The 12,972-nt window shown below is 34.7% G+C and overlaps 1 protein-coding gene across 4 annotated transcripts in view; it reads left to right on the forward strand.

Annotated features, from left to right (window-relative positions):
- The first annotated feature begins 2,860 nt into the window (after positions 1-2,860).
- The window catches only part of plch2a (phospholipase C, eta 2a), a 138,812-nt gene continuing 128,700 nt past the window's right edge, over positions 2,861-12,972 (forward strand). Inside the window, exons 1-2 of one of the 4 annotated variants that reach the window (XM_016286271.1) lie at positions 2,861-2,877; positions 12,022-12,505. In XM_016286271.1, coding sequence (XP_016141757.1) covers positions 12,334-12,505 — 172 coding nt within the window. In that variant the 5' untranslated portion in view covers positions 2,861-2,877; positions 12,022-12,333. Of the gene's footprint in view, positions 2,878-5,185; positions 5,387-11,996; positions 12,506-12,972 lie in introns of those variants that run through there. The other 3 variants (XM_016286269.1, XM_016286268.1, XM_016286270.1) reach the window with 3 other exon arrangements.

A 12,972-nucleotide genomic window follows, 5' to 3' on the forward strand; every position in this document is an offset into this window, starting at 1 on the left:
ATATTGCACTAAATCAAAAGTTCAAATGTTACAAACAAGTTAGAATATTAATGTTGTAATACTGGTAGCACTAATATAAAAATGTGATGATATATGTTACAAAAAAGTAACAATTTTGAAATACGTTGATGGTTGTATTTTTTTGTATTTGATCTCAGTATTGCTATCAATGTGGTATAAGGGTTTTTTATGCATAACAGTAACCCTAGAATGTGATCAGACAATTTCAAATAGCTGTGCTAAGATATATAACAATGTTTAAGACTGTAAAAATATGTTAATTCAGTATACACATTATCCCACCGGTTACAACTGTGACTGACCATAAAATAGAATTTTTCACACACTTTTCCAAAAAAAAATATATATATATATATTATTTCAAAGGGTTACTAATGACACATCATTTGGATATTTTCATGTCTGGGAAAAATTTGGGATTAAACGGGTTAAAATGCATTTTAAACATAAAGTTAAGTGGTTTTCATTACCCATTTTACTCTTAGTAATTTAATAATTTAATACATTTCATAATTTAAAAGTTTAGTGCAGAAGTATCGAATCGGTATCGATAACGACGATACTGCCTTGAAAAATATCGGTATCGTATCGAGAACAAAATAAGGGGTATCGCCCATCCCTATTTGAGATCAGTTTTGCGGTTGCAGTCTACAGTAGCAAAATCGCCTTACTGCGCTGAGTTCAGTATCAAGTCTATTTACTACTTACGACTGACGACGCAAACGAATAAATACATTTGGAAATTGATTTACTAACGTTCAAACAGTGAGGCCATCTGCTGGTCAAACGCAATGTAAATGCAGTTATGATCCTCAATGAAAACACTATCTAAAACTTTGTCGAGGTTGACGACATTACGTAGTAATTCCATTTAGTCTATTTTTTTATTTATTCATTTTACTTTATCCATCTCTTTTAAAATATAAATCGTGTGGTTATGTGACTGGGTCCTATTATTTTGTAGGCTACTAATCTGTTATTATTTATTTCGCCATCCTGCTTTTCAAATAATAAATTACTATTAAATATGAGCAAAATTTTAACTCACTAGCGGTCAAAAAACCAGTTTAAACCCATCTGAAGCTTTGAACTTTCTGAACATTTTTCAGTCACGAGCGAATAGGAATATGGATATTAGTACAAACTGCTGTATACTATGCAGTAAACAATATATGTGACCCTAGATAACAAAACCAGTCATAAGGGTAATTTTTATTTTTTAGCATCTGAAAGCTGAATAAATGAGCTTTCCATTGATGCATGGTTTGTTAGGATAGAACAATATTTGGCCGAGATACAACTATTAGAAAATCTGGAATCTGAGGGTGCAAAAAAATCTAAATATTGAGAAAATCTCCTTTAAAGTTGTCCAAATGAAGTTCTTAGCAATGCATATTACTAATCAAAAATTAAGTTTTGATATATTTATGGTAGGACATTTACTAAATATCTTCATGGAACATGATCGCTACTTAATATCCTAATGATTTTTGGCACAAAAGAAAAATCAATAATTTTGACCCATACAATGTATTGTTGGCTATTGCTACAAATATACCCCAGCGACTTAAGACTGCTTTTGTGCTCCAGGGTCACATATGCTGTGTTTGCAATAAACAAATCCATAAGACCCTTATTCCAGTGAAAAGTTGTCTTGTCCGAATCAGGAGCGAAATATGCACTGTTTGCAAGTGAAAACAGTGCAAAACAGCTCTAAACAAATATGCTGTGGATTTTGATGTTAGAGAACAACAGAAGATTGTCTTTTTCACTGGAGGAAGCGTTATTATGGATTATCGACTTGTATTTTAGCCAGAAGGGACCGTTTAAAGTTACATAATGTCATAATTATGAAATTGTTTCTTACAAACAGGCAGCTTTTCACTTCTCCAGACGTTAATTGATGGACTGGAGTGGTGTGGATTACTTGTGGGTTATTGTGATGTTTTTAGCAGCTGTTTGGACTCTCATTCTGACGGCACCCATTCACTGCAGAGCATCCATCGTTGAGCAAGTGATGCAATGCTATTTCAACCAAATCCATTCCCACGAATAAACAAATTAATCTACTTCTTGGATGAAATGTTGTCTTGGCACAGTAAGCTCACACAGAGCACATACATTATTTCTCATAAATAAAAATATATTTCATTATTTTATGATTTTGTGTTACAATTTTGGCAGTGTGATAACATAATGAGTTGCATTGCAGCTTCAAACAGTACACTGTCAGAACAAAAATATGCAAATATTGTACCTTTAGAAGGTACAGAGGCGTCCCTTTGAGAGTACTGCCCCGGTGACAAACTGTTGTATCCTTAAAGCCTTTAATATAATTGTATGAGTAATGTGGTTTTAGCTATTCCAACATTCCTAGCGCAGCCAATAAATATGGTTATTGTCAATGATCAATTACAAAATGCATCCATTTATGAATCCACATATTTCAGTTGCATCATTCTTCTTTATCCACTTTCCTCTCATTTGTTCTCTTTGTTTAGCTGTTCAGAAGTCATCTCCTTTTACAAGGCTGTAAAACCTGTTTTTTTGTTACTCTAATGCGCTGAGACCAATCCAAACCATTAAAATTCAAAAAACACACACACACTAAACATCTTTATTCAGCCCTTTCCTAAGGCCATAATAAGGTCAGACAGCAGTTTTTGTAAATGCTTGTGGAAGGCTGTTTACTCACAGTGGCAGTCAAGGAAGCACTCCTATGTTTACACTTGAGCATAGGATGGCTTTCTTTCTCATTCAGACTCACATGTGACTTCTTGCAGGCAGAGGCGAGGTTGTGCAGAGGGCAGCTGAGGAGACCTGAGCGCGGATGAAGCAGCAATAGAGCCTTCTGAGGTAGGATGAAATGAATTATTTAATTAAGAGTCTGCTTGGTAAATACCAATGCACCATGGTTTTTTAGTAATGCATGGGTGTTGTGTTAGCAGAGAACTCACTTTAGTTTTCAGCCAGGATTTGCAACTGGATCTCTAGTATGAACATTTTGTATTTTGAATGTAACTAGTTGTATAACTTTATTTAGTATGCCTTCTGAAAATGAAGTGTACTTAATTGTATTGAATACGCACTTGTCCTGTATTTCAACTCTTTAAAGTATATATTTTTTTTAAAACTCCGCTTGCAGATAATATAATATTAATGAAATGAAAGGCCACTTAAGTGCACTTAAAGAGAGACACTTTAATGTTTCATGTTTCTTAACACGCTAAAGTACACTTTTAACAAGTAATAATGAAAAATATTGAATTACTTTAAATTACATTTTAAGTCATGTCATGCTTATTTTGATGTTGACTAACATACTAAAGTGCACATGTGTGTAAGTGTTTTATTCGATATTGCATTGTTAATATATTTTAAATGTACTAAATTGCATCTTCACCATAACAAATGTGTAATTACAAATATGGTTAAATACATGAGTACACATTTCAGTAGAGATTACATTAAAAAGTATGTTTTAGTGCTTGTCAGTACATTTGGCGATACACTTTTACCATATTTCGAAGACAATAAAAGTAATTCTGTCAGGACCACTATCGTCAAAATGATAGATACTTAGCATAAAGTTTGGTTTGGCGGTATGGTTCTGTTCTGGACAAAAAACTCCCTGCCCGTCCATGCAGCCTGTCATGAATGAGCAGGGAGAGCAGCAATAATAACCCCCCTAGGGTTAACAGAACAGAACAAGGCAGATATCATTAATGTACTTAATGATATTTAAGTGTAACACTTTATTCAAGATAAAGGAGTCTGATTAGCAAGGAATATCAGAAAGCCAAGTCCTGACTGTGGCGAAAGGAGGAGCTGGGGATGGAGGAGGGTAATTTGCTCCGGAGCAAGCTGAAAAGCTGCTGAATAATACTGAATAGAGCTTATATAGGAATGCCGCGATAGGTGTCATATTCCTATAGGTAGATGTGATCAGCTGATGCAAGCTTGACTCACGTGACCTGCCAGAACTAACACTAACGCTTAATTTATGAAATGACATATAAAGATGTACATAAGTTATACTTAAGTGGGTCAAAAGGCATTCTAAAGTTGCAGCTTATTGCATTTAATATAAATTTAAACTATAATACTTTTTCATCGAATTGCAAATTACATTCAGTTCATACTGAAGTGCATTATTTTAAAGTATATTATAAGCATTCTTTTTATAATACAGTGACGCAAGGAATCCATGACATGGCAAAGGTCATAAAAGTAGTTATTTGAACTAGGACGACAATATTATATAATGTTAATGGAATTTGTGGTAAATATCGTACACGGTTACACACTTAAATATGGATAAGTGACTCAATCGTTCCAACTTTGAACAGGATGTCTTTTGCAATTCACAGTACTGAAGCTGAAATTAATTTCAAGGGAAGTCAAGCATATGATGATAATAGGTGAAGTAGACATTCTGTTGTGGATGTAAACTCAAGTTATTTCAAGGCATAGACACACTTTGCTCATTTAGTAACTTTTTCATTACGTGGTGGGGCAATAAAATATCAAATGGGAAGTCACTTCAAAGGACTTTGAACCCTTTTTGTGTAGATTTATGAATGCACTGCAGACAGCACCTGCTGAAAGTGTTAGAGTGAAACATCAAGACACAGAAGAACAGTTGCTCCGTTGAGCGCTGCACATTTAGTTGCTTCTATTAAAGAATCCCAGAGAGCGAGATTAGTCATTAAATTCATATTACCATGGTTGCATAACAGCATTTAATGTGTGTAATGTGTAACTGATTTACCTTTAACCTATTTACCTGACATATTTGAAACACGTCTCTACACACAAAATGAGAGGATTTTAAATGTTGCATCACTGTTCTGCTCTATTATAATGCCATTGTATATGAAGACAGTGTTCAAAAACCTAAATGTAAAGGACTGAAATACTACTCAAAGCTTAAACTCTTTTTCAATCTCAATTTAAGCCGATTTAAACAACAAAATAACTAAACGTCCTTTAACAATCCTAATACTTGCAGACGATACAGGCCATTTCTCATACGCTCTATTCGTCTGCACTCCACCCCATATCCCGCCCACCTGTGCAAAGACTCCTCTGTTCTTACTTGTCCTATTTCGACGCAGGGAAAACTGTTGCTCCATAAGGGAACACCCACTGTGTACAAAGAGCTTTCAAATGACAACTTCCTTTACCTGCAAGTGTGGAGCTGTGTGCCTGAAGCTTTTGCCTGCAATGAAAAAAGGCATATTCTTTGTACAAAAGCGGATCGGAGCTGTAAAATTGGTGCCTGGAGAAGTGTTTTACTCACATCATCTACAGATCACACTCTGAACTACCTGCTACTGTTCCCTCAAGACCCCCGTTCACAAAGGTAACGTGAGCCTTCACAATACTTTTTAATGTAATGAGGAGGTGAAGGAGATTTTACTCGGACGAGTTTACTCAGGAAAGTTTGTCTGGCACATTTAACATGCCTGCACAGACGTGAAACTGGATTAAAGATTGGGAAGTTAGTTTCTGAGTTTCACTTGGGCTTGAGAGTTTTGTATTCTGAAACCCAACACTTCTCACACGGGTGCTTAGACAGAAAGAATGAGAAGAAGAAAGACAGGATGAAGTTTTGAGGGCTTGTTGTTGTCTTTCTGGGATTGGATGTGACATTGTGTGGGTTAATCTCATCAAAACATGTCCAGGTCACATTCCACCCCAAAATAGAAAAGAAATATGAAATTGTATTAATAATTTAAGCTTTATTACGCTTTATTAAGAATTTTATTTATTTGGTCCTTTTTTTTTGCATTGTGAAATTATTTTCATTACACGTTTTGATATGTTGACTAGCATATTAAAATGCACGCAAAACATTAATTATCAAAATGTAAGTCCTACATAAGTGGGTCAAAAAGCATTTTAAAGTTCAGCTAACTGCATTTAATATACATTTTAATTATAGTACACTTTCATTTTTAATTCAATTAACATGCAATTAAGTGTCTGAAAACATTACATTCAGTAGACACTTATATTCTTTTTAAAGTATATTATTTTCATAATACACATTATTATTATTTTTAAAGTATGTTAAAGTATACCTCTTTTCACAAGGTGTGGTTGTGGTAAGTTTCGCTTTAGATTTATTTTAGATAATTACTATTATAATTATTATATGAATATTCTCATTAGATTCTCATTACTGTAATGCATATTTTTATTAGATATTTATTGCATTTATTTTTCCACATTACTGTATAATGAGATTGTTTGAACTATAGACATGTTTTGATATGTTGACTAACACACTAAAATGCATGTAAAATATCCCAATTTCAGAGATAATAGGAGTAATTATGAAATGAATAATAAAGATGTAGTTAATGTGGGTCAAAAGTTGCTTTACATTTCAGCTAATTCCATTTAATATGTATGTAAACTATAATACATTTTCATTTAATTGCAATTAACATGCAACTAAATGTCTGAAAACATTACATTCAGTTCACTTTTTTACATTCAGTTTTCACACTTTTTTAAATTCACATTTAAAGCATATTATTTCCATAATAAGTATCATTTTTTAAAGAAGGCTACTTCTTTTCACAAGGTGTATTTCATGATGAAAATTATGCATTTTGTTTTACTTTTGAGGTTTTTTATCATTTCTGTTAATATCACTGATTATTCTCAATGGATTCGCAGTACTGTAATGCACTTGTTTTTATTGCATATTCATTGCATGTATTTTTTTGTTGCTGAACTGTCATGATTTTATTTTATTTTATTTTTAGGTATAATGTAATCACAGGTTTCCTTGAGATTCCTCTATATAAACATCCAAACGGTGTTCTCTGCTTACTCACAGGACAAACCTGATTTAATCTGCGTCTGTTAAACTTGACCTGCGCCTCAGGCTAAACATGAATCAGGCAGCCATAAATTAAAACCTAACCGGTGTATTTAGGCAGGGAACACCCTGCTATCTGTGTCATTTCAGATGTTTATGTGCAATGGTTATAATTCATAGGAGTCACTTTGGTTCCATTTAAAGCAGATTTTGTTTGTCAGCGTGCAGGGCGACACAGTCAGGGCCCTGTTTCCTTTGGAAATCTCAGCCCAAACACAGTGTGATGTAGGACGTCTTGCGGGTTGCAATGCGAACCGGTCGGTTGAAACTGAAATAAAAGCTCTATTGTGTCATGCTCTCTGTGTAGTGCTGAGCAACTCTGAGCAACCTGCCAGCTGGTACGCCATTAGCTTGTCAACACACATCTGCTGTTCGCTGTGCATCATCTCTGATCTGTTTTTCCATGCGGACAACAGGAAAAGAAAGAGAAACAAGTATAAGCCAGAGTCTTTTGGCTGTCTGATACTGGAATGTTGTGTGTGTTTGGTTCATCCAGATCGGCCAGATCTCATGTTACGTTGTGTATTGAGAGCATTGTGTTGTGTGCAGGCTTGTTCTCGGGGGATGTTCACATCAACCATGTGTCTTTGTTATTGCTTCAGAAAAAAAGGGCTTAACGTAGCTGAAAGCAAATAATCTGCACCTTTGATCGATAGTGACACTCTTTTTGTCTTATGTTAGTTGAAGGGAAGGAAATTAAAGACGAACCTGTGCATACTCACACTGTGTTTCCTGTCAGCGCTGTGCACACAATGGCTTTTGTATGTCTTTCAGTAGCAGATTTAAAGAGGTGTCGGGGGTCCGAACTGACGTTTTGTGAGGCAATGCATTTTCCTTACTTCCTATAAAACTGAGGTTCAATTGTCTGTGCCTTTGCTTTGAACCTGAAGTGAATCTGTAAACAACAGCGCTTCTGATTCATACCGAAATCTCGGACCTATTTCAGTCATTGAGCTTCAGATTGACCTTTATTTAACCTGGAAATTAAAAACTTTTGAGATTTAAAATCTCATTTATAAGAGGGTCCTGGCCAAGATAGGCAGCACATTTAGTTACACATATGAACACGGGATGACAACGCCGGCCATCCAACCCGAGAGTACAATAAACAATGATGAGTAAGGGCTTTTGAATTTGTGATGAACCTTAATGCTCCATGATAAACTGAATCCAATGCCTGTAAACAATGCTTAGGTGCCTGCATGCATATGATATCACAATAATCCAACACTGACAAAAATGTAGCTGCTACCAATCTCTTCCTTGCTGCAAAAGAAAGACAATACTTGACTCTAAAAAAAGGCCCAATTTCGACTTAAATTTTCTCACAAGGTACTGAATATGAGGCCCAGAAGAAAGAGAATCATCAATTAAAAATCCCAGGTATTTATACTTAGATACTACTTCAATCTCCAAACCTTGAAGAGTAGTGATTGAGCATGAGTTTGAAAGTACAGACTTTCTTTTTGTAAACATCATAAGTTTAGATTTCTCCGCATTTAAAACAAGTTTTAAATCACTCAGTGTATGCTGAAATGCATCAAAATCAGATTGAAGATGACTCAGAGCCTAATCCAATGTTGATGCAGAGGAGTAAATCACCATATCATCAGCGTATAAATGAAAACTTGAATGTGCGAGATTATTCCCAATATGATTAATACATAAAATAAATAATAATGGCCCAAGGACTGATCCCTGTGGTACGCCGATATTTACATTCAGAGTACAAGAAGTGAGTCCCTCTATATTTATACATTGAGATCTATCCGATAAGTAATTAACAAACCATCCGACAGTATTTACTGATAAACCTACACTAAGTAGCCTCTGCTTCAAAATTTTATGATCTACGAAATCAAAAGCTTTGGATAAATCGATAAAAAGAGCAGCACTATGAGAAGAATATACAAGTGAACCTCATGAACAAGTTACATTTCACCCCAAAAGGAAAAAGAAATGTATTGCACATTTTACCCCTAAATACAAGTATATTCATTGTGACATTGATTTTTACTGATTGATTTGATTCTTACTGTATTGCATCCATAAGGTGATTCTCATTAGATTCATATGCTGTACTTTACTGTAATATATTTTGTGTGCGTTTAAAGCAGCATAAATTACAGGTAATACAACGAATGATTGATATGTAATAATTGACAGTTAATAAAATGTATCTATTATTCTTATTATTGCCGGAAAAAAAATCTAATAGACTCCACAACCAATATCTAAAAAGGTTGACTGAAAAAAAAAATCTAATATACATAGTGACACACAAAACAGACCACAAGTAAAAACATTTCATTCTTGACTTTCTTGTTTTGAATCAACGTACCTGATAATTATGTACAAAATATAATTTGGTGAGACACAGCTTTTTCCTATTTGTTAGAGACATGCTGTATGGCTTGGGATGGTTTTAATGATTCACCCATACGTTACTTGAAGCATGTTTATATAATGCATTTGCTGTAAAGGTATTCCTAATGCATTGCTAATGCCATATAATACATCTTATAATGTGTTTTTAGTGAATTACTATTGTCATAGTTATTGCATGAATAGAATACATGAAGATACTCAGGTTACGCCCTTAAAGAGTATAATGCATTCATTATAACGATTGAAGTAAATTGTTGATGTGTTAATAATGCATTTATTATTCTTTTAAGGTTAAGCCATGAATAGATAAGCATTGTAGACTATTATAGCTATTTTAATGAAGTACAATTTTCATTATGAAGCAATGGATATAAACCTTACAATGCTTCAAATGCTGTTGATCACAGACAAGCCTTGTGAAAAGAAGTGTGCTTAATTGTTTTGAATGTGCACTTCTAGTGTGCTTCAAATCTGAAAAGAATAAAACTGTACCTGCGAATAATAAAAGGCCACTCAAGTGTACCCAAAGAGAGTATACTTTCATGGCTGTTTCTGAACACGTTTAGAAAGTGCACTTTGTAATGATGTAAAATTGAAAGTTTCACTTTGAAGTACATTTAAGATCTTTGTTTTAATCGTCTTTTGTCATGCAGAAGTGCACTTATTTTAATGTGCTGACTAACAGGCTAAAGGGTGTTATTTGATATCACAATTAAAGTTAATGCATTTTAAATGCACTAAATTGCAACTTAATCATTAAGTTTCAAATAAATTTAAATGCATGACATTAAATGACATTAAAGAGTATGTTAGCTACCATAAATGCTTATCAGTACAAGACCACAGAAGTTGAAATAAAGATAAAGACTTACTAAAGCGGGTCAAAAAGCACTCTTAAATTAATCTAATGGCATTTTTAATTGTGTAATTTAAATGACATGCAATTTACTTCACACTTAAGTGTATCATTGTAAAGTATATTATTTCTGTAATAAGTACACTTTTTCAAAACATGCCAATGTGTGCTTCTTTTCACAAGGGAATCGTTTCTTTAAAAAAGTTCATTAAAAAGGCCCATATTGCTTTAAGCATACATTTACAATGCATTAAATATACAGGCATCAAGTGAAGTGTTTCCAAATAGACCTCCATTGTTTTGTCTACTGAGGAATGTAGTGGATCCTAAGCCTGACAGATTTGTTTTAGCTGAGACCGAGGGTCGTGTTTTAGAGGGAGGGGATCGTCTCATCGCCTGGTCTGTTACCTGAGGCCAGGTGTTACATGGCGGACACGTCCAGTCCTGCATCCTCAGGTATCAACATGTCACGTCAAACACAACGAACACTCAAAGTGAACATTACAGCCATTGTTGACATGTCTCCAGCGCAGCTCATGAAGTCCCACTCCTGACAGAATGGAGAAAGACGTCCTGTAAGAGATCAGCGCTGATTATAATGGGAGTGTTCAGCTGCTCACTGTTCTCTAGATCTGACAGGCAGCCATGCAAAAATAAAAGATAAGACTTGAGGGATTACATCATTTGTTTGGAATCTCTACAGTAATATGAAACTTTCCATTCATTGCTATGTTTATGTGATACACTTCACTGTGTGTTTCTGTGACATGTTACCATGGTAATATTATATTATATTGGACATGGTTCCAAGAGAATACCATGTTTTTTGAAAATGCACCATGGCAATAGATTTTGTTTTGGTTTCGTCACTGTCACTATGATAATATCATGATCTTTAGGATATAGTACCATGATAATATCATGTTTTTCTGGATATTGTACATGTTTTTTGGACCTGTACAATAGCAGTTTGACATGTACCATGCTACAACAATTTTGTGATGCATAAACATGGTTCAGTCAAAGTCAGTATATATCATATAACGCAGTAATTTTTCAGGGTGTGTGTTTTAAAACTGACATTAATGAGAAAATAGAAGTATTACAGAGTTTAGACTCAGTCACATTTAAAATCTTTATATTTTATTGGAAAACTGGAATTCAAATAGACAGAAACAAGTGTGCATTTGTGCACAGGTAGACTTTATATCGAAGTACCACAGTATTACCCTCTTTTACTGCCATTGTAGACCTGCTTTCTGTGTAGCACATCAGGAGTTTATATGGTTTAGTCCAGCCTTATTTGTCAACCTTATGTGACCAGGAACCAGCATTATTACTTTATGCTAAACTACGTTTTACCTATTTTTAAGTCCTTTGCCATACCACAGAGATTTACATCCATTTAATGATGGTTTAACACAGTCAGTCTTTAAAAAGTCATATAACATTTAATGAATGACAGACTAACTACCTTTTTGATATTAATGTGAAAATATACAACACATTTTGTATATAATGTACACACACACATATACACATATATACTGTATATGGTAACACTTTATTTGAATGTGCCCTTGTTACACGTTACATGTACTTACTATTATAATAACAATAAATGATGCATAATTAATTAGTAACCCTAAGCAAACCCCTAATCCTAACCCTAACCATATAGTAAATACTTGTAGTTAATTAATATCACTCAGTACTATATATATATATATATATATATATATATGTGTGTGTGTGTGTGTGTGTGTGTGTGTGTGTGTGCAATATGTCTTTCAAATTCTAGCATAAGTAAATGTTTATAAAATGTTTGTGTGAAAGTCTTGCGTGTGCTCTGTGTTCACAGGTGTGCTTCATTCTGCAGGTGTGGTTTTGCTGCGGGTCATTGGCACACTGACCTCGTGTCTACAGGTCAATTACTGGCTGTGGAGCTCTGTCAGACGGTTGTAGCACACCTCCAACCACAATCACTCCCAAACCCAGACGCTGAACATCTGCTGAACGTCCTGCTGTACACTGGAAACCAGAGGATCTTTCTTTTTTATCAAGAGCACCAACTGATAACTTTCTGTAGAACCGGAATCACGCATTACTGTTTCTGGGGCTGCTGAATGCATTTGCATGTGAATTTCTTTTGAATGAAAGCAAACTAAGCAATATGGATGCAGTCTCTCTGAACACCTCCCTGTTCTCTGGCAGTCAGAGCATCAGTACGGATTCTCCCAATTTGTCCATGAGATCTGTAAGCTTCATCAACGACACGGATTCATCCCGCAGCAGCACACTCTTACACTGGAACTTCTTCCTGGCCGCCAACTACATCAGTGTGGGTGAGTCGAACTTGTTTTTATAAAGAAAAAAAAGGACCAATTGTCACTATTACCTAGTTGCTTATTAGCATGCATATTAGCAGCACACATATTCTGCATGACCATATTGTGCATCTCTTAGTCCTACCTCATACCTAAACTTAACAACTAAACTATTAATAAGCAGCAAATTAGGAGATTATTGAGGCAAAAGTCATAGTTAATAGTGAGAATTGGTTCCCAACTGAATTATGAGCAAAACAAGAAAGAGATGGTTCAAGGAGAAGATCACCGAACGTCTTTACAGCTTGTTTCAACGCCATTTTGTCAGAGGAACACAAAAGTAGAAACTTTTAATTCTTCACAAAGCTTCTTTTATACAGCAACACATCTGTCATAAAACACACAAGCACACACAAGCTAAATAAATAAATCCCTTCCTTCAAATCTTGTGTCTCCATATTTATATTCATTTACACTAAATTGAA

This window comes from Sinocyclocheilus grahami, unplaced genomic scaffold (assembly GCF_001515645.1).
Source record: "Sinocyclocheilus grahami isolate Dianchi unplaced genomic scaffold, SAMN03320097.WGS_v1.1 scaffold208.1, whole genome shotgun sequence".
NCBI lineage: Eukaryota > Metazoa > Chordata > Actinopteri > Cypriniformes > Cyprinidae > Sinocyclocheilus > Sinocyclocheilus grahami.